We start from the raw sequence: 26,026 nt of genomic DNA on the forward strand, positions 1-26,026 counted from the left end.
TCGGAGCGTTCAATCGTCGAATAGAGAAGTAAAAGTACTTGGTTTAGATCCGAGATAAGGCAGCGAAATGACACGGACGTATCAGACGGAAATACGTTCGAAAAGGTAGGGCGACATTGGGAATTGAAAAATAGTGCCTTGGGCCGCTGTCGTTCACAGTGATGGCTCCGTGACAGCCAATGTAACGCACGAATTAACGAAATAATTGATTTTCATACCGTTCGGAGTAAGCGACGCGCGCAAAAGACTGAGCGAACCAGCCGAACCGAGGAGATATTTTCTCGATTTCCTGACCCCCGAGCTGCATCCACGGTAACTGCATCGTACATAGAGTAAAATTTCGACGCTCTCGCCTTAGGCGAATTTTTCTTTACATCCGGAGATTCTGGCCGCCGTTCGTTTTAATTCCATGCACTTCTATTCACAATTGAAACGTCAACCAAACGCAAACAAAACATTTAGACAGTTTCAACAAAATCGAAAACTTAACATTAATATTAGAATTTATTACCGAGTTTGTACCTTCGATCAGCACCTTCTTTTAGCTTTTCCTTAGACCCTCAGTTGCTTCATTTTTTAAATAAACAAATTTACTAGTGTAAGATTCAGCCACCCACTCACTCCAGATACACATTGCACGTTCATGTTCATAAATATTACACACAGTTGCTTATAGCCAGGTAAAACATGCTCTGATTTCTCTGAAATAATTCACAAAAGTCAAGTAAATCGGTGTGTCTCGTAAGGTTAATAGGTAGAGCGAAGGAGATTATTCGTAGCCGGGTGGATAATATAAGCTGGCGAGCATGCTGCTATATGGATGGGGGGCCGTCCGAGGAAGGAAACGAAGGAGGAAAGAGAAAGAGAGAGAGAAAACGGGGAGAGAACAGATTTATATTTGAAATTAGATTAAGCTCCTGCGCTTGAAAGCTATATAAACGCCCCTCTACCCAACAGTGCCGCGTACGTTCCGCGTTCCGCAATTCACTAAGAGGAGAGACTCAATAAACCAACCACTCACTCTTTCTTCCTTCGTCTCGCTCTCCTTTCATTCTCTGTATTTCATAGGATTCAACTCTGTTTTTCCATTTTGTTTCCTATCTTTATTTTTACCAATAAAACTACCTGGGCCCGTCTCGTCTTATTTCCTTTCCTTCCATTTCGCAAAGTGTACAATCCTCCTCGCATGATTTTTATTTTCAACAAAGAAATACAACCAATCGTCTTGTCCTGCTTTCTGTCCATTTTATTTGCAAATCCTGTGGATAAACTCGGTATTATATATTTGAAATAGCTGTACAGAACATCAAGACATTTGTGCCTTTACTCGCGCCTTTTATTTTGACATCGATTTCATTTGGTATCTCTTCGATTATTTTTTATCTACTTGATACTATTAATTAAATAATAGTTACGGTTCACATTATACTGTTTTACAAGCGATGTTTTAATAAAATATCCTTCACAAATTGTCAAGTAAAAAATTTACTTTCCATAGATAAAATTTGTTAAATATTTAATTGGCTTCACATGGGAGTTTGTAATGCGCCTGGTCCTACACCGTACCCATATCCTTGTGGCCCAAAATTTCGAACGTAACATTCTAAATAATAAAAGTAGAAAATAAATCTACAATTTCGATATTACCTTACTGAATTGAAAGAACACTAACGTTTGCAATAAATTTCTCCGCAGTTTTCTTGATACGTTAAGGATTCTAAGGGTTTTCTACAGCAGTAACAGCTGAAGCATATATTGTGAAACGGTATACCGGATACAATCTTGAATGGAAATCAACTTTGATTACAAACAAGAATAATCACCATTGTAAAGTACAACGATATTAAACTAAAACTTTTTAATTAATTTAGTTATTTACCTTTAAACAAATGCACGATTATGAAAGCTACTCGTGTTTTCCGTACACAGCATTCTGTTGCACGTTCAAACGCGAGTTAATAGAAAATTACGATTCTGAAATTATTCGAAATTACACGAATTACCTGCATTTCAGCCTGATACACTTTCCGGCCACAGCGCTGGCAATCAAGACCGCCGCCTAAACACTCGCAACCAGATTTCGGCCGGCAACATCCTCCGTCGGCACATTCTGCTCTTTCAGAACTGTAACATCTTCTACTTCTCACTCGACATACAGGACTTTTCGGCCTACAAACGCGAAAAATAATTACCTTGAAAACATTTAATGATATCATAGTTATCTTACCGACAGCAACTCGTGCCACCACCGCTTCCACAGCAATTTCCACATTTTCGGCAACAGCAAATCGGTTGCGGAGGACACGGTCGAGGTGAGGAACAAGGCGAACAAGGTCGACATGGTGGTATCGCGCATTGTCTAGAGGGCAAACACGTTTGTCCAGGTTTTCCACAACCACCTCGGCAACCACTTCCACAACATCCTCCGCTGCCGCAACCTGGAGATTCTACCGTGCATGGTTGACGACATCTGATAATCGGTTTCTTGCATATCGGTCGATCGGTCACCGATGGACAGCAACCACGTCTGTCGATACACGGTGACGAGCAAGCACAAGATGTAACAACAGTGCGACATGGTTCCGGTTCTCCTTAAACATAATATCACAGTTGTACTTCTTGTTGATACATTATTTTGTGAAATTATATTTATTACTTTTAGTACAATGGCAAATAGTTTCAACGGGTTTAAGCGTTCCGCATAGAATCCTTGGACGAGGGCCGCATGGTCCACCACATCCTCCTCGCATACGTTCGCTATCGTCAAGATCATTCGATGAATTCGGGCCACTTTGATGAGTACACGTAATCGTTTCTTCCTTCGATGATCCATCTTTATCGTTCATTGTTCTGTACGGGTGCAACTCTGTATTACCGGCGCAACGATCTTGTCCTCGGTTCTTCTCGAGCTCATTGCATTTACTCGATGAATCTTCTTCGCCGTCGCAACAATCCGACGTGCTTTTTTCAAAATGCATTCTGCCAGTGTCTTCGGTATGATTTATTTTGACATTTTCGTATCCGCCGTGGTTCTTACCGGCCGTGTCGTCCGCTTGCCAAATGTCATAAGTGTATTCCTCGTTATTATTGCAACAGGGCCTTAGATGTGCATTCTGCATTTTCATGATACAATTCTGTTCGTTTCCGCGGGTGTCCCCGAAGACGACGTCGCAGAAGGAGACTCGTCGTCGGGAAGGCAGCGGACTGCGAGGCGGCGGTACTGGCGGATACGCAAATTTTCGTCTCGACGGAATAGTGATGCTATTCCCACTAAATTCGCATACAGGATCGTATTTGTTAATTTTTTTATTCCGGCTGATAGATGTCACTCGAGTTTTGTCTGCGCTGGAAATATCTACGCTTAGAAAACTATATTTCCAGTAATTGTAACCATAGCGAAGCTTTCGAATAAACATACAAAATGTATAAATAAAGTATTCGTATAATTAATCATGAAATGCGTATCGGAATTAGACAAAAGTTTGAAAAACTTCAAGTTATCGATATCTTACCGACGGATACTGTGTCCGATGAAAAATGGTACAAACAATAGCCTAATATATCCAATTATTTTTGTGCCTATGGCTAAATATTTCTTCAAAAATAGCTTACATAGATCTGGAAGAACAGGGATACGAAAAATTCAGATAATTTTATGTACCTTAGCAGAGCTTCTGTAATGTTGACTTCATCATTACTAAACGCAGTTTTCAGCTCTGATTGATTGCTTTCTGCTTCCTGCACTTCGGATCGTTCGCGGTAATCTTTCGCTAGAGCGTTATTCTTCTGGGACTCCAAAGACAGCGTACTAAATATTAAAAAATTTCTAAGTTTTATAACAGTTCAACAATGTAATAGATAAATACCGAAGAGAAATAATGAACCTGCGAAGCTTGCAATGCTGCCGATTGTACCATGTAGTCACTGCAGTAGGACTAGGTGGAGGATCACAAATTGTTGTCATCGAATTGACAATACCTACATTTGCGCACTCGTTTTCTAAGAAATGTTTTTTCTCTTCGTCAAGACAAACGTTTGTCTCCTCGACTTCGCTACCACCACCGCGAAGTCTACACTTGCCGGATTGGTAATGTTGTTCTCTGTTTAATGATGCGTTACCGATTGAGTTTTCTACCGGACAGCAATAACCATTCGATTCCTGGTTCGAAAATGTTAAGGTTCCAAGCAATTGCGATGTTCCTTTAATTTCATGATTTGTAATCGACGGAGCCAAACGAACGTAACAATTCTTGCAAAATAATTCACCGAGATACGTTACCACGTTACAACTGTTGAGTAATTTTCGACAATTACCTACAGAGCGTAGAGAACCATAAAATTAAACAATTATTTTACATGATTTAATGATTTACTACCAAATACCGTTTTTTTTTAAGAAATTTGTGATACTCACAACAAGAAAAGCAAAATGTATGCCAAACTTTTCCAAGAGCCAATTTCTCTTCTGCGAAGTAAACCTCGCGGTTACAACGAGGACAAACTCCAGGCATTTATTAACCAACGTTGATTACTTCTTGCCGTATTCGATAGCGTATTCCATAAAAATTTTAATTTAGATTAATCGAAAGGATTTACTTAATAATTAATATCTCTTTTCTTGCGAAAGAATTTCCTTGATTACTCGCATCAAGGAAATTGTAATACTCGGGAACCTGTATACTGTAATTATACGGAATATAGTAAATTTTACATATCATTAAATGATACAATATTAAATTTCTTTAATAGAAGATAAAGAAACAATTCGCCAAAAAATATCTAAAAATATGAAACGTCAAAAATGGATCTGTGAAGAACAAAACAAAAGACAAATATTGAATAGTGTTATGAAACAGTTCCAAGATTTTTAATTTGAATTAAAGCAGTGATTATTTCGAAATAAAGAGTATCTCATTCAAAAATATTAATTATCTTTCGTAACAACACAATTAACATATCGACATGATGTTTTCGAAGGAATTTAAGTTCAATTTTGTCTAAACAATTTGAAATCTTAGAATAGTTATGGAGTGATGTGTAAATGAAAAAAGTATTTTACCTACTGTAGTACCCCAGCAATTGAGGACAATGTTATACACAGCAATAATATTAATTAAAATTAAATATATTTACCTTCTACATCTTTTCCAGATAGAAAAATTTATGATTCTTTTCTCGTTGACAAACTTACGGTGTCAATGTGTCCGACACCACTTGTAGCTAACGTCAAGTCATAGCGGAAGTGGCTCTCTGATTCAAGAGGTTAAGGGGGCTGCTTGATAGAAATGGCAGCGATAAAAGGCCTGGGTAGAAATATCCCCTATCTGAGGCAACAATTCGCTGCCCTATTAGGAAACACTAGTACAAGTGTGAAATTCATATGCATCGTTGTCCTATTTTCTTATTGCCTTTCATTCTCCACGGAAGCAATCCGTGTTTTAAGTGTGACACCAGGTTACCTACTGCCTCCAGTTTTTTGGATATGGACAGCATTTACCTTCTGTTTTCTCGAGATACACTTCTGGGAAGTATGTGTGGACATTGTTACAGTAGGGCTGTGCGGGAAACTGATCGAACCTCTTTGGGGTGCGATGGAAATGATGACTTTCTTCGCTATTGTTAATTTTGGCGTCGCTGTTTTGTCAGCTTTATTTTATTTATTTCTTTATATGTGTACCAATGATCCAGATTTATTATTTGATATACACATCCATGGATTGACTGGATACATCGCAGGTATACATTATGCAAAGAATAACTTTTGTTGTCAACTACCTACTGTCATTGCATATCTGTAATATAAACATATAATGTATTCCAAGTGTAACGCATGTATGAAATAATACATAAATTCACTTAATAAATGATACTTATTTTAATTCATTTTGCAAAAACCATCTAATGAAAGCACTGTTTATATTTGGTACAGGTGTTGCTGTAGCTGTAAAACAAATAATGCCAGATCATATTTTACTTAAAACACCAATTGGAAAAATTACAATAGAAATATACCATTAATGGTCTGGGTGATGGGAGTGATATTATGGCTTTTTGGATTATTAGAAGGTACTCATCCAACTATGTTTCTCAGCGGGTTATTGATATCATGGGTATACCTCAGATTTTATCAGAAACATAATAATGGTACACGTGGTGATATGGCAGACAATTTTACATTTGCAAGGTAAATTATTTCAATTGTTTCGAGTAGGCTAAAGTTGTTGAACCATTTTTTTAAACTTATAATATATCTGATTACAGTTTTTTTCCAAATGTTTTACAACCACCGATAGCAGTTGTGAGTAATACAATACATAGCTTTTTTGTACGCATTGGAATTTGTAAAAAGGTAGTCAGGAGATTTGATATGTCTAATGCTCCACCTGGTTTGATTATTAATCTTCCTGGTATTGATCCCCATGATAGCGAAAGAAGAAGGTTTGTTTTTCTTTTACACTTTTTTCTAATGAATTTCATAAATAGCATAGTATGGAATCAGAAATTCTTACCATTTCTTGGTAATATTGAAATTACCTTCTTTTTAACATCTACTTATTAAACACAACGGTAATTTCAGGCAAATAGCGTTAAAAGCTTTAAGTGAGAGGTTGAGTAAGGATCATACAAAACCATGGCAACCAGATCGAGCTAAGAAACATTCTCCAGTTCCTCCTGCAGTATCAATTCCAATTCCTGAATCTACTACCCCTAAACCTCTTGCATCCCCTCTCATTCCACAAGTTAGTGTTAACATACATAATCATACCTCTACTAATACGTGATTACATCAGACAGACTGATTTTACAAAGTAAATGTATAAAAATATGTTAAGAAACTTCTAAAGAAAATGTTGAAAATGGGACAACCACATTTGTAATATGGCAATATTTAATTGGGAAAAAATTTTCGATTGTATATATGTAAAATGTGACTGAGGTCGTCTGGAAAATTATTTTGAAGAAAAAAAACACCAAAACACTTAAATTGCATTGAGAAAACTCAGATTTGTAAATTATCAATTGTTAAATCCAAAGAACAAAGTGCAATACTCAAGCGGTTGCCTTGGTATTCATAGCTTTTAATGTATCCATCCTTGAGAGCCAATCCTTAAAAATATAAACATCGAGTTAATTTGTTCTTTGGAATTATCAAAATAAAAAGTAAAATGCTTATTTGGTGTAGTTGTGATATTTTAAAGAATAAATTTTTGTTAACACTATTTAATTCTTAATCCCAATTAATTACGTCATATTATTAATGATACAGAATATACTCTTTAAAAGCTTCTTAAGCAATATAAAAGATATAACAGAATCGATTTTTCTAGTTTGTGATGCTATTTTCCAAGAAATCGTGTTCTTTGTTACTAAGAACTATAAACTTTATGTAATTAAATACCATCGGTGAAAAGATACATAATTTAAATGTTTTTAATAAAGATCCTAAAGGTTCTGAAATGTTGCATAAATGCAATATTGTTCCGTCTTTAATATTGTTTAGTAATAACTGGAAGAGAAAAATGCATTACTAATATTAATGAAGAAAATATAGACTGGCTTCCAGTACAATATTGTAAAATAATTTTCTTAGTAACAAATTTAAATTAAAAAAAGTTATTCTATTAATACGTTCTAGAAAATATTTTTTACCATCAGAATTCCAATTAAAGATTTTATATACTGTAAAATAATACACAACACATATACAGAGTCTGGCCGAATAATATGTAAAAGAAAAAATAAGAAAAATACATAGAATAAAATTCTTTTACTTACGGATTAGTTGCCGAATAAATCAAGTTTGAAAATCCGCTGTGACACACTCTGTTTGTGTGACTTGTCGTCGCGACAGCTAGACAAACACTAACCATTCGAATTATAGCGCATGTTTACATTTGACGTGTCTGTTTTTATATATTATTCGGCCGAACCCTGTATGTATTAAAATCGGATACAAATTCTCTCATTTGAAAATTTATGCATTTTTAAAGCAAAAAACTGTAAAATGTATTAAGATATATTTTTGAATTATGAACATTTTAATTGAATTTATAAATTTCTTCCACTATGTTTACAGCAGTAATAATATCTACATGTATATCTGTATCTAAGTATGATACAGATTCAGATTATGTTTTATTAATATCTATAGTTTATACAAATTTAAACTATTTATTAATACATTTAAAGCACATGTTATTAATTTATTGTCAATTTTATTTTTTAAAAGTGCACAAACACAGTTAATATAGATTTAGATGCTTCTTAGATACTGGCATTTAAAATAGTACTCATTATGTTGTACGTGATGTATTATTTCTTGTACATCTGATTTTTTTTTTTTTCATAAATAACATTTTTGTTCAATTTAAAACAATGCAAAAATTAACTGCTGTGCCACAAACCCATATTACAGTTTTTTTTGCCATGTATTAATATTTTCAAACAATTGTTGAATATCAATTATTGTAGCTTAGGTATAATTGTTTTAAAAATATATATATATATATATACAAAGTTGAATGGAAAATAATTCGTATAAATGTATAACAACGTGGATAATATTTGATACATCAATAGGTTGTAAATACAAGGAATGATGTAAACGTGAAGGGAGCAAGACACTATTAAGGTACAGTGATTATAGATAAATACATCGATATAGGTGTAACAATGGAATAAGATTAAAAATTATTTTCATGTATAACACAGAAATGTCTCTTGAGAATGTATGTATATTCATATTTTGGCCTTCCACTTAAAGAATACTTTGAAACTTTTATGTACTTTTATTGTAAGACTTTTAGTCAATTAACGTATATTTATTATTATAAATGTGACTAGAGCTGAAAAGTGAAAGGCCAGAATTGAGTGCGTGAATAAATGAATATTTGTTAATTTCACTAAATACATTCTAAGAATCTAATACTGTAATAATACACATTATGTACATGTTATATATAATGAGTTTTGTACATATGTTAAAATCGTTATAGTCTGTACAATATTAAATTCTACTGAAAAAATATATATTTTCAATTTTCCTATACCTGTGGCATATGGAACAAAATTCTAAAAATTAATATCTCATGAACAGTATAATTTAAATAATTATATGTATATAAGCAATATTTTTATATAGATTAGGAAAAAATATTGAAAATACTCAAAAACTATACACTTAAGTATGGGAAATAAATAAATATATTTGCATAATTAAATCAGCTTTATTGCTATAGTATTGTATAAGTTTAGCCACTGAGTGCTGTAATTATAGTCCTTGAAAAGTATAAAATATTTCGAGTTTGATATTCTCTAATATTGGACAGCGTATTTTCAAAAACGATATATACAATCATTTTTGAATGCGTATCTTTTTCCCACAACAATGTCATCACAACCGATACCACCACATAAATTTTTAATAAAAACAGTATTTTTTTTACCTATAAAATTGTTGCTGATGTTGTGACCATTGAGTCTGTGGTGGTGGAGCTTGTTGTTGAGGAGGTGGTGGACCATACGACGGATCTTGTATATATCCTGTTGGAGATGGCCTTATTGAAGTCGGTGTTGAAGATACATACTGTTGTTGCTGTGGTGGAGGTGGTGGCACATAAGATACTTGAGCAGGATGTTGTGGTTGTGGATAATATTGTTGTGTTTGAGAACTGGTGGTGGCACATTGTATCCTCCATAATTGACTTGAGGTGGTGGAGGAGGATAGTAATGATGACTCTGCTGTGTATGTATGTCATGTGTTGTTATAGCTGTATCTTGAATGGGCACAGTTATCAGATTTGTTCTTAATGGAGCATTATTTGGTGGAGGAGGTCCAGAGTTTTGAGTATAATTTTGCATTGATATTAAGGCCTGCGGCCTATGTTGTCTATGTTCGACCGGGGATTGATTGACCATCGAATTCACTCTAGGATCATTTCCCATTATTGGTTGAACCATATGCGATTGGACCGATTTTATGCGAGGATTCTGCATTGCAACTGATGAAACTTTAGTTAACTGTGATTCTATATCTGATTTATGCACATACTGAGGAGGATCAACCTGCATTCCTTGAACTTGTTGCGGTGGAGCCGATATATGACGATGATTTATGTGAGCCTGTATGGAAATTATATAATGTATTCATGCAATTAAAATAAATGGTAAAATTAAAAATTTAACTAAATTACCTGTAAATCTCTTTGACTAAGATATGTTCTTCTACAACCTGCATTTCCATATCTGGTTCCCCCATGTGTACACATAAATACAGTACCTAAGCCAGTTTGTTCAACTCTGGAAACTTTTTCCATACAACGAGGACAAACTTTATCTTCTCTTTTGGCACAAGATAAACAAAACACATGTTTACAAGGTATCTGAAACAAAAATATGTAAACATATTAAACAAGCTACTCTGCTTATTTTTTGGTACTTTCTTCATGTTACTCACCATGCGTCCATAAATGAGAATCGGTTTTAAACATTTGTCACAACAATGTATCATAGGATTCAATACTTTTTCTCCAATGAGATTAACTCTATGGTCCCATCTTAAACGAAGCATTGGTTCTGGAGGTCCTCTGTTAATAGTTGTGAAAGTTGGAGCTTCCAACTGTGATATATCAGCCTCCAAATCAAACTGTTGCTCCAAAGAAGGTTGCTGTGTTGGTGGAGCTTCATGTTCTTCTAATTCAGTTCCAACTCCTTCTGCTGGAGTTTCTTCTACTTGTTGAGGAGTATCTTCTTCATCACTTTCAATAATCTATTTTAATATATGGATAATTTTCAATTATATTAGTTACGAAAGGTGAATTCTAAAAGCTAAATGCATAATTAAACTCAAAACTTTGAAAAATTATCAATATTTACCTTAACCTGTTTCTTAGATCTACCTCTTGCCCTGCCTCTAGCTCTTCCACGAGCTCTACCACGAGTTCTGCCTCTCATTCTTTTACCACCATCTTCCTCCATCACTAAAATTAATTTTCATTATTTGTAAAATGAAAAGCCAATACACTTGGCACTTGTTAACAAGATTTTATCATTACAAAACTAATGAAAGAAATTTTTAATAATAAAACAACTACATTATAGTTTAACACATAAATTTATCAACAAAACATACTCCGCATTTTAAAATAAGTAAGGACATTTCAATTCTAAAACTCAATTTTTATACTGATACTTAATGATGTAGGTTATGTTTCTGGTTATGAAAAATATAGTTCGATATCTATGATCATATTTGTAACAAAAGTATTTACTGAAACATGTGATGTATTAAAGAATAAAATACTCACAAGGATAATTAGTAGATTTCTTATTATTATAAGAACTAGTGTTCCACACTGAAGCTAATCATTTCACATACATGAATGAAGAAATGAACTGTTGCTACAACCTTCATTGTAGCAATCCATGTGACAGTGACGTATTATTGCCGTTACCTTGGAAACGAATCCACGCTATAGAAATCTCAGGGGTGTATATCTAAAAATTGTGTACCTACTCGTACCTTGTTGTTACTGTAAAATGAAAATTACATGTTATATAAAAAAATCTTTGATACCAATTTATTTTAAGGCACACTAAGGAACTTAGAAATGATAAATATCTATGGTATTGCTTGTAAGATAATACAAAATGAAATGTAATATTAAAAATTCAGATATCTTGAATATTTCTTTTATTTTATCATATTCAATCAATATGTATTGTATCTACCTAGCCATTAGTATATTAAAAATCACAGTCTTAGTTGAAGAATTGACAGCAGAAAATACTATCTGTATCCTATCCATATAGTAAATGTTTACAATGTACATAGTTTTGTTTCTGCATACATACACACTGTATGTATCCTAAATGAATAATTATGTATAGTGTTATTTACAATAGTTTGAATTATGTTGATCTAAACTTTCCATTGGTATGCACTGTTGTGCGTAGTTGATAGTGTTATTAGCCCATTTTCCATCAACATACAATTGTTTATCATAAATAATTGCACTCCCAAGTATGCCATAAAAACAAAACATTTTACAATATTTTTGGTATTCTAGATTTTGTAATTTGCATAATATGCATACTTTATCATCAAACTACATATTCCAATGCTGTAAAATAAATTATGATTTATTAGGAAGACCCAAACTAATATAATGCATAAAATATATTATAAAATTTTTAATTATATATAAAATGCGAAAATAGAATTGAAATGTCATTTAGCAAATTCTTTTTATAGAAATAAATTATTGCTTCAAGATATTCTTGCAGGTATACTCCAGAAGTGTAACCAATTGTAATTTATGTATTAATAACATACTTTATAAGATAGCAGATATGCTCTTTGATAATAGGTATTTAATATAGGAAATACCCAAAATCATTATTTTTTACAATGATCTAAAATAAAATATATCATGAATTAAACAATTAATTACTTGATGGAAATTGGGCATTGTATAGCTTTAAAAGGCTACTCTCACTTGGCTAACTAAGGATATAATCAGTTTATATAATCAGAAATCATGTAAATTCATAGTTTGATTTAAATAATATGAATACCTTTTTGGTTTTTTTTTGAAATCGAACTATAATGTTCATTAGATATATAGTTCATATGTACATATTCCTATTGAAAATTTGATAATAAAATATATTGTAAAATCATTTATGTTTTAACGAAGTGAGAGTATGAAAAATAGTTAGCTCAAATAGAATAGCCTGTATAATATATATAATTTAGAAATTTCTAAATAGTATATATCATGTATTTACATTAAATTTCGTTATTTACATAAATGTAGAAGTACTATTACTTCTAAAAAATCTTAAATTAACCCATGATCTAAATTGGAATACTCAAACAGAAAATGTATTAATACAAGAACTACGATGCTACATAATTCGTTTGCAGAATACAACTTGTGTATATTTGCTTGTATATTTATCATAAAATAATATTGATTTAACAATGTTATATTTGAACATGATTATTAGGTATAACACAAAAGTAAAAAGATTAATTATTGAAGTATGTACTTGCTTCAAAAAAGAGAAGTCAAATATAGTAATATGATAATATAAATAAAATAAAATATACAAGTTGTATTCTGTAAAACAATCACTATAACTTGTACTCTAAACAAGAAATGTTTCTTTGTATATTTTTTGCTTAATTCATAAACAAATAAATTTAGAAAAATATTTTATGTTAAACGAATAAAATCCTCTAGCTCTTTTCATACACGACACTAATATAATGTCTTTTATCTAATCATTGCAATAGAGTAGTAAGAATATGTTTCAACCTAATTACAATTTCATTTTATGATAACTAGTCATTACTATAGATGTTCACATATTATTTTTAGAATACGAACAGTAAAAAATACGTTTCGTATTTAACAGTATAAAAGCAACTCAACTCTTTGGTTACACAAGGAGAGCTAGGTTGCATACTTTCCTTTTTAAATGATTTAAAAATGCTTTATAAGCATATCAAGTGGAAAGTATACTTCTCCTACGCCGATTTGTTTTAGTTTTTAAAAATTAATAAAATCGTTGATTATGATATTAAGCAAATATCATTCGCTTATAAATTGCAGTAAACGCAATATATGATTTTTAAAAAAGAAAGATATACAATCGTAACTCAGTCTATGTAGTTTTTCAACTACAAACCACAATAAAGTATTTGCACTATATAAAAGATTATGTATATACTTCTAACTATCAAATTATCCAACAAAATGATATTTGTACCAGAAACAAGAGGGCAATTCTTCCAGTTCCAATAACATAAAAGAAAAGGTTGCGATCTTTATAAAACGAATATTTACAAACATGGAATATGTATTAGGAAATTAAACCGTTTAATAATAAAATAAACGTAGTAAAATTGATATAAAATATTTCCGTCGTTTTAGAAATACACGGATTGTGAACTGTTTCCATTTTGCCATCTAATTCGGTACAAAAAATGTTTTTCTTTTTACCTAAGCTAAAAAAGGGCACCTGCTGATGATTTAAACAGTAGAATATGAATTTACTACCTATGAACTTCTAACATGAAGACAAACATTCTACCAAAAAGGAATGGTGTGTGATGTACATTAACAATTAAACTTTTATGAAAATCGTCTTGTTTTGTTAATACTTAGATCGTTTAAAAACAGCAAAACACTGTGTTTCGCTTACGTAAAAGTATACATATTTTGTATATCTTTTAAAGTCTTAATACCAAGACTTTAAGAGATTATTATAACGTTTCCTTTTCTAACTTTATATTATGCATAAGTTAACGTGAATTCTTTTCTTTTTTAATCAAAACAAAAAAGAAAAAAAAAAGAACATTCAGAAGTGAAGCACACTGAATTTTATATATATGAATGTATTAATATAAAGAATGGTATGCTTCAAGTACTGCTCGTACGTATGCACATGCATGTGCAATACTGTAATGAGTGGTGTGTGGCACCAGGAATGTAACGTAACATATAAGAAAAACATTATATTATATGCTGGTTGTCGTCAAACGGTAATGCACGAGATCAGCTGTTGACAAAGTTGACTGTATTGTAATTGGTCCCCACTAATTCTTCGCATTTTAATGCCTTTTACTTCCTTTTCTTCGGATTCACATACTCTAAGTTCGATCTGAACACCACCGGGGTATTCTAAACTAAGCCCACTACCTTTCACTTCTTCTCTAGAGAAGATAAATCCCTTTGGAGGGGCTCTTGCATCTATTATTTGTTTTACACGACCTAATATAGCTTCAGAATTCAACCTACTCGATTCATCTGATAATGTAACTTCAACTTCCGTAGGTATTGATGTATTCAATGGCCTACCAATACCACGCGTGATGCTGGGCCTCGACGAATCGCACGGTTCGGAGATCATGAAACTGGGAAGTGGACTATAATGAGGTAATGTGTCTTCGAGTGAGTCAGGGGATGGAGATGGCGAAGGTGAACAACTGATAAGTGTTACTTGTCCCCCAAGATCTGTTACGGATATTTGAGGCGGTACCTGTAACAACGAATCATAGTATCATAATTACTGTCATAAGAATGTTTATGCTTCGTACAACATTATTACTTACTCTTGATATTTCTACAGGATGTTCTTCTTGAATCATATCTAAAGCTGGACTATTACTAGGTGAATAACTAACTGGTGTAGTAGCTGGTGATCTATGATGCCTTAGTGGACTCAAATCTAATGGTGTTGCTGGTGGCTGTGTCGGGGTACCATGGACTATACTGCCCTGAACTGCTGTCGTTAATCCACTTAATCCTATCATCAAGATTAATTATGTATATGAAAAATAATTACGTATATGAAACTCGTTAAGTTGTTATAACACAAGTACCTTGTATGATTGCGGCTACTCCTCTTTCATGCACAGGAGATCCAGGAATACTCGCGGGGCTATGCGACGGAGATGCTAACCTCTGCAACTGTTGGTATTCTTGTTGAAGTGCCTGAATCCCAGGTCCAGGTGGGCCGGAACCTTCCGATGCTCTCCGAACAGGTGAGTATCGTTCTGTAGAAACGTGAGTACTTGGTTCTTTGTATGAATCTCTATTTCCTACTGGAAACAATGGAATATAAATTACTTAATTACTGAATTTGTGCGAATCACACTTGTATATGTATTATACATAAACATACAATGAATGTGTATTACTTATAATTCTGCTATTGATACAAAATGCAAAATACCACACAAAAATTACCAGTGCTAGTATGATACAAGGAAGTCTTCCTATGGTGCGGAAGTGTTGATCCTCTAAGGTGAGTTGGTAAGAGCCGTGATGGAAGATAAGCTCTATTCATCCTAGCTTCCACCTCCATTACCATTTCCGGATTTATAACTACATGCATATTACCAACCAACGGGCACGGCAGTGCAGTGGACACAAAAAACCATGCAAAATCAAAAATAAAATGAAATGAAACACTATAATTAATGCTAAAAAAATTAAAGGGTATTAAAAAAATCATTGAAAATATAACTGTTTAGAATATAATATATAATAAATTAATAGTAAACATTGATAATTGTACTTGTATTTAAAATAAGAATAATTTTACTTTTTATAAAATGGAAACAGTTATCATGCATTATCAAAGAAAAAATATTAATGTGCAAATGCTGCAATAGCAAAAAAATTATAAACAAAGCATAATAATCATACTTACAGCTTTAAAAATGAAGAAATATAGCAAGCTTTTATATTAATCGATATAGCAGATCATAATAATCGGGTCTCACTGAGGTAACGTGAAATATGTTATAATAAAGTGCATTGATAATGTGCACACGAATACCTGAAAGGTATAATCCACAGTACCTGGTCTTTGCATGACGGTAGTAAGACCACTTCGTCTTCTTCTATCACTACCTCCACTCCCACTTCCACTGTTATTGCCATTCGCATCTCCATTTCCACTGTTAACTCCTACATTTAATGACTGAGCACATGGTACAAGCGTTGGACTCCCACTTTGTATCTGAAAAACGTACAATAAACTTACAATATAATAAAATTATGGAAAACTGATTCTGATATAAAGTTCTAATAATTTCTTACAGGTTGTAGATGTTCTCTACTTCCAGGTTGACTCCATCCTCCATCTTCACCGCTAGAATTACTGCCATGTTGTTGATAAAAGACATGAAGATTAGCCCCACCATCCGAAGCTCTTCTTCCAAAACCTCCGGCTACAATGAATCCGATATTTATTTCAAACAAATATCATCAAAGGTATTGAAATGTGGAATAATGTTATATTACTTACTTGCTCCCATAACAGGAGGTGGTTTTAATAAATGTTGATCTTTGATTTGAAAGTTTTGAGGAGGTTGATGTTGAACTAAAGGAAGGTTTAATGCCAGATTTGTATGAGGTAACACCTGAGGATCAGTGTTATTACACTGTAGTATAGGAAGAAGCCGTAACGCTGGATCGCCTGAGGTATGATTATAGTTGTACGGATATTGTGTTGGTGGCTGATGTGCTGTATCACCAGGTCCAACTGTATGTCTTCTTGTTGTGTGATAAGGTGTGCCAGGTGAAAGTTGCATTCCACTTCTTTCCTCTGTTTCTGCTTCTGTATCGCCGAACTTTTCGAAAGAAAACCAAAAGAACAGTTTAGAAATATAATTCAATATACAGTACCGCGTAATTAAATACTCACTTTTTCTAACTGATGTGCTCCATCAGGAGCATAATCTCCCGGTATACTTTGTATACTCGGTAAACTAGGCATTGTTGGTTCTAATCGATCAACAAGAAGATTATATATTGCTGATACATGATCAAAAGCATTTCCTTGAACTGCATTTAATAATGTTTCCGCTGTAAGTCCAGGTAATGTTAACATATTATCTATTACTATCTGATTTAACTGCGGTGGCACATTTTCGGGGCTACACCTAGGAATATACAATTAAACAATAACACAGTGTGACATTTTTAATCGTTCTGTAAATGTAATAAGTGTCATTGTTTATATACCCTCCTGGCTCAGGTTCTGTTACACCATCTCCACCCATCCAAGAATGTGCTAAGATTTGTGAGATACTTAAACGCCGTTCTGGTTCTACCACTAACATATGTCTAATCAGCTTTTCGCATTCTGCAAAAACATACATGTATTGTTAAAATGTACATAAAATAGAATATAATGAAACAAATTAGTATTACACAAGATATATTGTACCTGCAGACATAAAAAATGGTATTCTGAATTTCCCTGAGATTACTACAGAGCGTAGTAGCTGCATTGTGGGTCCATCAAATGGCAATGCACCACAAACCAATACATATAAGACAACACCAAGGCTCTAAAACCAATTAATTAAGATTATTCATCAGTATTATGATCAATACTGTTACCTTAAAATTATTCAAGCAATATCATAAAAAGATGTTTTCAAAAATAATGACGTACCCATACATCAGCCCTTGGGCCATCGTAATGCTTTCCTTCAAAGATTTCTGGAGCAGCATACGGAGGTGACCCACACCAAGTGCTAAGTGGAACACCTGGAGTATATTCATTACTAAATCCAAAATCTGCAAGTTTTATATTATTGTCTGCATCAAGTAGTAAATTCTCAGCCTAGAATAATAATACATACGATCATGTAGTATCCAGAAATAATATAGTTTATGGTTAAAAAAGGAATATGTGTTTAAACCTTAAGATCTCGATGAACAACCCTTTGATGATGAAGATAACGAACAGCAAGAACAATCTGACGAAAAATTCTTCTTGCTTCTGGTTCTGGCATTCTTCCATTTCTTACTAGATGATCAAATATCTCTCCACCAGGAGCATATTCGGTAACTAAATATATCATCTTTTCTGTTTCCATTACTTGATATAATCTTATAATATGTGGATGTCTTAATCGTTTCATTATATGTACTTCACGAAAAATTTTAGCCAAATTCTCTTCATTTAACTTTGTTTTGTCTATAATTTTAATAGCAACCTACAAAAGATGCGTATATAAATATATATAAAATTTATTTAAAACTTTATAATCATATCATAAACACAGTTTAAATTATGTTACTAAGAAATAAGAACATTATATCAAGTATCATAACATTTAAACTAATCTTTATGCAAAAACAAAAAAAATATATATATAAAGAGAAAAAATCGAACAAAATTCATATAAACTAAAAAAAAAATGTTACATTGAAAAATTTCCATATACATTAAGGGATAATATTTTTATTTTGTTTTCGTAATAGTATTCGATACATAACTATTTGTAATGATTTGAAAAACATTGAAGAAACATATTTCAATCGATTTAGTAGTGTTTGTTAGTAATATCGGTTCGTAAACTATTATTCAAAATTATTCATTCTTTTCATATCATGACACGTTACCATTACATAGAAATCCTTTGAAAAGCACGAAATATGATGAAATTTATATTATCACGTAGTTATTCAAAAATATAACGACAAAATGACGGATTCCGTGTTTGTAAGAAAAAGGTCTTAACAATAAGCTTACCTTAGATTTAGTTACAACATGGGTAGCCATTTTAACAACAGCAAAATTTCCCTTGCCAATAGTTTTTTCCAATTCGTAATAACCGACACGAATAAGTTTATTGACAGAAAATTCCTGTGAAACCTCATTGTGCGACGTCGTCGCGGATGCCATTTTTCAATCACTTGTCTCACTCAACTCGTTACCAATCACTTACTGCTTAGTACAATGATATTTCCACCAGAGGTGCCACAAGTCATCGATACTTCTGCCATCTAGCAAAATAATGCAAATTAAAAAATCAAGAGACGATATATTTTATTTGATTATATGTTATGCACCATCTGTTCAAACACGTATTTGTTTTAAAAATTAATTTATATACATTTAAGTTCATGGGTATTTTCCAAAAATTCATAGATTACACGCAGTCATCCTTGGTCTGTATGCACATTAGTACATTTTAATGTTATGTTTTCTTAAATAAATTAGTACTGTCCTCCTTTAAAAATTGTTAAATTTTAATTAATATTCTAAATGTAACTGAGATATATTAAATGTTAATTACATTTTTAAATAGATTTTTTGTAAGTTAATCAGTAAATAACTTTTTCTATGGTTATAACAGTGGGTTGCTGATATAGCATTGCTATAACCATAGCATTCACCGCGAAAATTGCTACGTAGACGAAAACAGATTGTTAAGCATGAATAAAAAACGGATTTTTAACTAAGATATAGTATTTGAAAAAGTTGAATTACTATAAAAAATAATATAATTAATTATTTAATTATATATTCCAATGTAAAAATATCAATTCGATGAGGCAATATTTTTATTTATTTAAAAAAATACATCTTAAAAAATGGAAGAAAGTTCGGTTTTGTGGATGCTTTCACTTGTAATGCTAATTGGTTCCTGCATAGCTGGATCTTTACCATTAGTTATGAATTTATCTGAGGTAATATTTTCTTTAAGTTTGATGGTAGATGAAAAGACAACACTTCTTTTATCTATCATTTTCTGTGATTGTCATGTACTTGAACTACTGGTTACAGATTCTACAAAGAACTCCATGATCATGAACATCATGAACCTTTAATCTTTCTAGGATAAATTACAACTGGTATCGATACTTGGTGCTGGACTTCTTGTAGGCACTGCGCTAGCTGTTATTATACCTGAAGGTATAAGAGCATTGTTTACTGGTGGAAGCAATAGTGACCAAGGATTTCATAGTTAGTATTTTAAAGTAATTTAATTTAATTTTATAATGGTAATTTGTTATAATCAATGGTACAAACATATTTCATTTTTTTAATATAATATAATTTGTACAGCTGCTTCAAATATTTAAACCTTTTATTTCTAATGTAGTCTAATTTGAATATAATTTATCATTCTTGATCTTTATTTTTAGATGACCCTCACTCCTTAATAGGTATTAGTTTAATACTTGGTTTTGTATTTATGCTTCTGGTTGATCAGTGTTCAGCTAGAAGAAGCGGTGGAAGAGAAAAAAGTGTTACTGCTACTTTAGGTCTTGTAGTTCATGCAGCAGCTGATGGAGTAGCATTAGGGGCTGCTGCAACTACATCACAAGCTGATGTAGAGTTAATTGTTTTTTTAGCAATAATGTTGCATAAGGTAACCAATTAAATTTGTGTATTGTTCACAAAAAGAAAATGTAGTAACAGATCATAGTAGGTACTAAATGAGTGACAAATTTATCATAGGCACCTGCTGCATTTGGTCTTGTATCATTCTTACTACACGAGGGAGTTGATAGAAAGAAAATAGGTAGACATCTTTTAGTATTCTCTTTTGCTGCACCTTGTCTTGCTCTTCTGACATATTTTGGTATTGGAAAGGTAAATTGCTTTGGTTTTAAATAATTAAATATTTAAAATATTAAATATACTACTATAAAATTGTTGCTTTTTAGGAGGGAAAAGAAACACTTAGTAATGTCAATGCCACTGGCTTGGCAATGTTGTTTAGTGCAGGTACATTCCTATATGTTTCAACTGTACATGTATTACCAGAATTAATGACAAGAAATAACAACACATATGCACATCTACCCTCTGCTGAAAATGTTGCAGTGTCTTCTGGACTTAAAGTTAAGGAAATATTAGTTTTAGTGATGGGGTCATTTCTACCTGCATTAATTACTACGGGTCACCACCATTGATAACATGTCATACAAAAATACATCTGTCTTTTCATTATATGTAACATAAAATGACCCTTTGATTAGAGGGTATGATTTTTTAATGCATTCCATGATTTTTATGTAAAATCATGAAGTGACATCTGGATGTTTGGTCAGTTCAAACACCTGTTTCAGAAGATATACTTTCATGTATTGTACATAATTGTAGAAAGGGCATATCATAATTATTATACATTTGTATAAATTTGATGAGAATGGAATAGGATACAAAATTATGTAAAATAACAAACATTTTGAGTAAGGTTTTATTTTACAATGAAATTTCATAATTATTATTTATTAGTAAATGAAATTTTTGATACAAACAATAAATCAAATATCTTTCTTTGCATGTTGTTCCATTATTTTAGTCTATATTTTCAAAAACACATCTTAAGATACTTTTCATATTGTAATTTAACACTACTAATTAACCAACTAATTTATTCTAAATAAAGCTGCATGATGGTAAAATCATTTTTATAAAAGACACATGATGTATTATAAATTCAAGTAAAAATAAGTATAAAATAATAACTATTATTTACATTGCGTATACGTTATATGTTTTTGATCAATTTTCAATAAAAATCATTTTATATACATGTATACACACAAATATACATTATGTATGAACATTTTATTTAACAATATGAAAATACTATGAATAATATCCTCCTATGCATATAGCTAGTATTCATTACAAAAGGAAATTACAAAGTAATTGTTACAGGAAATACAAAATGTTATATTTATAATGTTAAAAGATGATTTATTTAAATATGACATTACCGAATTAATATTTTTTTTTTTTTTTTTAGTTTTCAGTTAGATAAGCATAATACTTTCAAATTTAAGCGCTAATAAGTCAGTACATGTGTTCCGGAACTAGGCTGATGATCGTATCCTTTGTTATCACAAGCCGTGGTGGCATACACAGCTGTAATTCACAACAATGGTGGTGCCGGTCGTGTTTTAGGTTAAAATTGTGTGGTTTTCAGTGATTTTAGTCCGATTAGCATTGTGAAAAATGGACAATAGGATTACAATATGTGACCCGGACGAAGAAGAAGAAATCGACAATGAAATATTTCGAGATATTGAGCCAGTCACGTGGATCAATGATGATCCAAACTATGATTTGGATGAAATCAACATGTTCTTCCATAGGGTGGATTCAGATCAAATTATATACGAAGAGAAAAAGAAAAAATGTAAATTTATTGGTAAATATGTTATGGGTGATGTTCTTGGTGAAGGTAGTTACGGAAAGGTGAAAGAAGTGCTGGACTCAGAGACACTTTGTCGAAGAGCCGTGAAAATTTTAAAAAAGAAGAAACTTCGTAGAATCCCAAACGGAGAGCTTAACGTTCAACGGTATGATAAATAAATGTTAATATCTTTTTAGATGTTTCCATTTTTATAATAAAATCCATCAGAATATAGTGATACGCAAGCACACATAACACACACGTGTATATATGTTTGTTAAATTTTGTGAATACAATATTAGATATCTAATACTACATTAAATTATTACTATTATTACTACATTGATTTGTTACTTAGTATTTGTATTAGCATAACAAAAATAAGAAACATATATGAAATTAAAGTAATGAATACAATGTAAACATCTACAGAATTGAACAAATGTTTCGATATAAATCTCATATGTAAATTATGTTATCATTTTCTTGTAAAAGAAGTACATTGATATGTAAAAATAATATATGCTTTTTCTTTTTAAATATGTATGTAATTACTTTCTATAATTCTAAATATTATTTGTTCGCATTCATTAACAGGGAGATAAAACTATTAAGGATATTAAAACATAAGAATGTAATTAACCTTGTAGATGTTTTATATAATGATGAAAAGGAGAAGATGTACCTAGTTATGGAATTTTGTGTTTGTGGATTACAGGTAAAGTTTAAAAGCTTATATGGTTCATTTTCGAATGTGTTGCACACATGTCTGTATAAATTGATACTTTAGTGTATTTGAAATTTCAGATATAATTTATGTGAATATCAGATGTTTGTAAAAGTTTATAAAGATTTGCTAATAGTATTTGCTATGTACTATAATAATATCTAAAACTTGCTCGTGTGATATATTAATAAAAATAAAAAGAAAGTCATTTTTTAAGATATTTGTATATAATTAAACAATATAAAGAAATGAGTACCTTTTGTTAATTTTATTGAAAATTGTTATTTGAAAAAATCTTGTTTTATGCCAATATCATATATAATGAAAGGCTGCATGGAATTTACAACAATTAGATTTCTATTTATTAGATTTTTTTTAGGATATGCTAGGAAGCACACCCCTTAAGAAGCTTCCAATTTGGCAAGCACATGACTATTTCTGTCAGTTGTTGGATGGTTTAGAATACCTTTATAGTAAAGGAATAGTACACAAAGACATAAAGCCAGGAAATTTGTTATTAGCTTTAGATGGTACTTTGAAGATTAGTGATTTTGGTGTTGCAGAGGTATATATTTACTCTGTACATATATTATCATTAGCAAAACAAATTATACTAAGTTCATATATCTTTGTTAGGCATTAGACATGTTTTCTGAAGATGATACATGTAAAATGGGACAAGGTTCACCAGCATTTCAACCTCCTGAAATTGCAAATGGCTGTGAAACATTTTCTGGTTTTAAAGTAGATATATGGAGCAGTGGAGTTACATTGTAAGTATTGTATTTTTAAATTCTCCAGTCCTTCATTGGTTAAATTATAAATATTTTCTGTAGGTACAATATAACCACAGGTCAATACCCTTTTCAAGGCGATAATATTTATAAATTATACGAAAATATAGGAAAAGGTGAATATACAATACCTGAAGAGGTAGAAGAGCCTTTAAGATCTCTTATACAAGGAATGTTACAAAAAGATTCAGATAAAAGATTTAGTTTACAAGAAATTAAAAATCATCCATGGACTATATGCAGGTATCCTAGAACAGAAGAAGAAGTGCCTATACCTCCCCTTAAAGGACACAAATGGCACAGTATGACTGTATTACCGTACCTGATGGAATATCATTATGGAGGTGATGACAATCCAATATATTACACTGAACACCAATTGAATGGTAAGTTTTTTATATATTTGGATGTTACATCATGCACCGTGTTTCTATATTTGTGTATTAAAGTTTAAGTTGTTAAGTCATCATAGTATATAATTTCAATATATAAATATTAATTAATATATTTATAACTAACACAAAGGTAAGATATGTATTGAAACCTGCATGTATGGAAAGACAGATTTAAAAAATGCGATATGTATTAAATTGCATAGATGGCATTTGTGGAATAAATTACTAATTAAAACAATACTTAGTAGAAACATTCTGTGATTGTGTTTTAATGAAATGAATATAATATTTGCATGTATTTGTAAAGTGGAATGTATGTTGCATTATCTCATTTTTTTTTCTTTTAACATTGAATTGAAAAAGACCTAATTTCATAATATCCATTGCAAAAGAGAAATATTACTAAAGGGAAAATACGTTTGTGCAAATTTCAATCATACTGAAGTAAAAGTACGTACATTTCAGTAAAATAAAGCTTTTGCTTTTCAGATTCTAAACGGAATACTGAACAATCTTTTTCAAATCGTCTGCTAGTATTCTTATCAAAGACATGCACCATTCTGTAACAATGACATGTTTATATCTACCTATGATGTTGTGAGCTGATAAAAACGGGTACTCTCTATATAGTGTATACCCTGCTTTGCCCATATGTACTTTGTAACACTTAAAACCTTACGTAAATCATACATTCGCTTGATATCTTTAAGCAAAAGCGTTCATTTTAATAATCCTATATATTAACTTTTGCAATGTCCTATATGTAGTAGTATTACAATCATTGCAAAAAATTATTTGTTTTATATATTGTACATTAAGCACAGTTAACATATCATTAAAAAGCTAAACAGGAATGAACCCTTGTAATAAAAGTACATGAACAGTTACTAATTAAGTTCTTCTTTTTATTTAGAAGAAAAAAGGCTTCAAGAATTGGACAGAATCAGTGAAGACCAAAAAGCTACATGGAATAGTCACAACAAACCTAATTCACATCAAAGTAAACGAAGATGGCGTAAACCGATTTCATGTATTAACGTTAAGAAATTTCCATCTTGTAAGCCATCGTGATTTGACACATTGTCATGCTTATTTTTTTATTACATATTTTCCTGACTATGTCAGATGCAAAGTTTCTCTGCAGTGGAGATGACTGAGAATTTAATAAGTGCTGAAGTGCTAGGATAGATACCTAGCTGCAGCTTGAATTGAATATGAAATTTAAACTAATTCGAAAACATTAAATGTCAACATTTGTGATATTAATATTAAATAGTCATAGTAGATAATTCATCATGCTCTGTTAATTATGAGGTTAACGACTCGACGCCCAAATAAAGTAATTTTCTTTCATGTGCCATAATGCAGTTACAATTATTAATATCTATTGTTAAAGATCTTTTTTGTATAATCTTTTTTCCTTTTTTGTTGACCTGAATGATAAAAAATCAATTAAAAATACACTACATGAACTTTTAAAATTAGTTTCAATATCATTCTTATCTTGATTTGATACTTTAATTAAATTCGTAATATTAGTGGATTCAAGATATATCATCTTAAATTTAATGTGCATAGTACTTTTTGTTAATTTCACTGTTGTTAAACACAGACATTTGTCTTGTTTTTATTCTTCATT

The 26,026-nt window shown here is 31.5% G+C and overlaps 6 protein-coding genes across 27 annotated transcripts in view; 3 read left to right on the top strand and 3 right to left on the bottom strand.

The window, feature by feature from the left end:
• Positions 1-5,222, bottom strand: part of LOC114874788 — a 25,138-nt gene extending 19,916 nt beyond the window's left edge. Inside the window, exons 1-10 of one of the 13 annotated variants that reach the window (XR_006830237.1) lie at positions 5,134-5,222; positions 4,415-4,680; positions 3,885-4,314; positions 3,662-3,808; positions 2,657-3,345; positions 2,228-2,591; positions 2,004-2,169; positions 1,126-1,259; positions 523-701; positions 219-414 (exon numbers count right to left, since the gene is read on the bottom strand). Coding sequence is in view for 5 of the 13 variants with exons in the window: in XM_029184395.2 (XP_029040228.1) it covers positions 1,527-1,603; positions 1,673-1,781; positions 2,004-2,169; positions 2,228-2,591; positions 2,657-3,345; positions 3,662-3,808; positions 3,885-4,314; positions 4,415-4,511 (2,079 nt within the window). In the remaining 8 variants the exon portion in view is untranslated. The other 12 variants (XR_006830234.1, XR_006830236.1, XR_006830238.1 and 9 more) reach the window with 12 other exon arrangements.
• LOC114874792 (transmembrane protein 115) lies at positions 5,197-9,028 on the top strand. Its single transcript, XM_029184405.2, is given in 5 exon segments — positions 5,197-5,736; positions 5,930-5,995; positions 5,998-6,184; positions 6,262-6,438; positions 6,578-9,028. Coding segments are annotated over 5 exon segments (1,086 nt in total). The 5' UTR covers positions 5,197-5,285; the 3' UTR covers positions 6,783-9,028.
• Positions 9,029-9,207: 179 nt separating this feature from the next.
• Positions 9,208-11,525, bottom strand: LOC114874791 (E3 ubiquitin-protein ligase Hakai). The gene is given in 6 exon segments (XM_029184404.2): positions 9,208-9,669; positions 9,672-10,122; positions 10,194-10,382; positions 10,457-10,768; positions 10,876-10,979; positions 11,307-11,525. Coding segments are annotated over 5 exon segments (1,281 nt in total). The 5' UTR covers positions 10,978-10,979; positions 11,307-11,525; the 3' UTR covers positions 9,208-9,442.
• Positions 11,526-11,677: 152 nt separating this feature from the next.
• LOC114874798 (serine/threonine-protein kinase SIK3-like) lies at positions 11,678-19,242 on the bottom strand. 6 transcript variants are annotated; one of them, XM_029184413.2, is made up of 13 exons: positions 19,066-19,242; positions 18,230-18,526; positions 17,980-18,150; positions 17,749-17,872; positions 17,544-17,664; positions 17,224-17,461; positions 16,825-17,149; positions 16,617-16,747; positions 16,377-16,536; positions 15,759-15,896; positions 15,392-15,565; positions 15,122-15,315; positions 11,678-15,048 (listed from the first exon to the last, which is right to left on the bottom strand). In XM_029184413.2, the coding sequence occupies exons 1-13, from the start codon at positions 19,216-19,218 to the stop codon at positions 14,545-14,547; spliced, it is 2,730 nt and encodes a 909-aa protein (XP_029040246.1). In that variant the 5' UTR covers positions 19,219-19,242; the 3' UTR covers positions 11,678-14,544. The 6 variants fall into 6 exon arrangements, with proteins under 6 accessions (XP_029040246.1, XP_029040245.1, XP_029040244.1 ...); XM_029184412.2 differs by having other exon boundaries at positions 15,392-15,610; XM_029184411.2 differs by having other exon boundaries at positions 15,392-15,613.
• Positions 19,243-19,332: 90 nt separating this feature from the next.
• LOC114874801 (zinc transporter ZIP9) lies at positions 19,333-21,625 on the top strand. 4 transcript variants are annotated; one of them, XM_029184421.2, is made up of 6 exons: positions 19,333-19,484; positions 19,673-20,006; positions 20,157-20,283; positions 20,466-20,692; positions 20,782-20,916; positions 20,991-21,625. In XM_029184421.2, the coding sequence occupies exons 2-6, from the start codon at positions 19,911-19,913 to the stop codon at positions 21,237-21,239; spliced, it is 834 nt and encodes a 277-aa protein (XP_029040254.1). In that variant the 5' UTR covers positions 19,333-19,484; positions 19,673-19,910; the 3' UTR covers positions 21,240-21,625. The 4 variants fall into 4 exon arrangements, with proteins under 4 accessions (XP_029040254.1, XP_029040253.1, XP_029040252.1 ...); XM_029184420.2 differs by having other exon boundaries at positions 19,333-20,006; XM_029184419.2 differs by lacking the exon at positions 19,673-20,006 and having other exon boundaries at positions 19,334-19,484.
• A 468-nt stretch (positions 21,626-22,093) lies between these two features.
• Positions 22,094-25,514, top strand: LOC114874799 (serine/threonine-protein kinase STK11). Of its 2 annotated transcripts, none has more exons than XM_029184418.2 (6): positions 22,094-22,637; positions 23,069-23,189; positions 23,578-23,763; positions 23,835-23,971; positions 24,035-24,378; positions 24,877-25,002. In XM_029184418.2, exons 1-6 carry the CDS (start codon positions 22,291-22,293, stop codon positions 24,951-24,953), a joined length of 1,212 nt encoding a protein of 403 aa, XP_029040251.1. In that variant the 5' UTR covers positions 22,094-22,290; the 3' UTR covers positions 24,954-25,002. The 2 variants fall into 2 exon arrangements, with proteins under 2 accessions (XP_029040251.1, XP_029040250.1); XM_029184417.2 differs by lacking the exon at positions 24,877-25,002 and adding an exon at positions 25,301-25,514 and having other exon boundaries at positions 22,098-22,637.
• Positions 25,515-26,026: the final 512 nt, after the last annotated feature.

The sequence above is a fragment of the Osmia bicornis genome, chromosome 2, assembly GCF_907164935.1.
Source record: "Osmia bicornis bicornis chromosome 2, iOsmBic2.1, whole genome shotgun sequence".
Lineage (NCBI taxonomy): Eukaryota > Metazoa > Arthropoda > Insecta > Hymenoptera > Megachilidae > Osmia > Osmia bicornis.

Bases quoted from the DNA above. Each gene is read 5' to 3' on its own strand.
- LOC114874798 (XM_029184411.2), bottom strand. From the start codon at position 19,218: ATGGCATCCGCGACGACGTCGCACAATGAGGTTTCACAGGAATTTTCT. The intron at 17,873-17,979 runs GTACGTCATTAT...AATTGGTTTTAG, and splicing joins GCCCAAGGGCTGATGTATGG to AGCCTTGGTGTTGTCTTATA. The intron at 17,462-17,543 runs GTATATAAACAA...GTATATTCCTAG, and splicing joins ACAGAACCTGAGCCAGGAGG to GTGTAGCCCCGAAAATGTGC.
- LOC114874801 (XM_029184419.2), top strand. From the start codon at position 19,380: ATGCACCATCTGTTCAAACACGTATTTGTTTTAAAAATTAATTTATAT. The intron at 20,284-20,465 runs GTTAGTATTTTA...CTTTATTTTTAG, and splicing joins TAGTGACCAAGGATTTCATA to ATGACCCTCACTCCTTAATA. The intron at 20,693-20,781 runs GTAACCAATTAA...AATTTATCATAG, and splicing joins TAGCAATAATGTTGCATAAG to GCACCTGCTGCATTTGGTCT.
- LOC114874799 (XM_029184417.2), top strand. From the start codon at position 22,291: ATGGACAATAGGATTACAATATGTGACCCGGACGAAGAAGAAGAAATC. The intron at 23,764-23,834 runs GTATATATTTAC...TATCTTTGTTAG, and splicing joins GTGATTTTGGTGTTGCAGAG to GCATTAGACATGTTTTCTGA. The intron at 23,972-24,034 runs GTAAGTATTGTA...TATTTTCTGTAG, and splicing joins TGGAGCAGTGGAGTTACATT to GTACAATATAACCACAGGTC.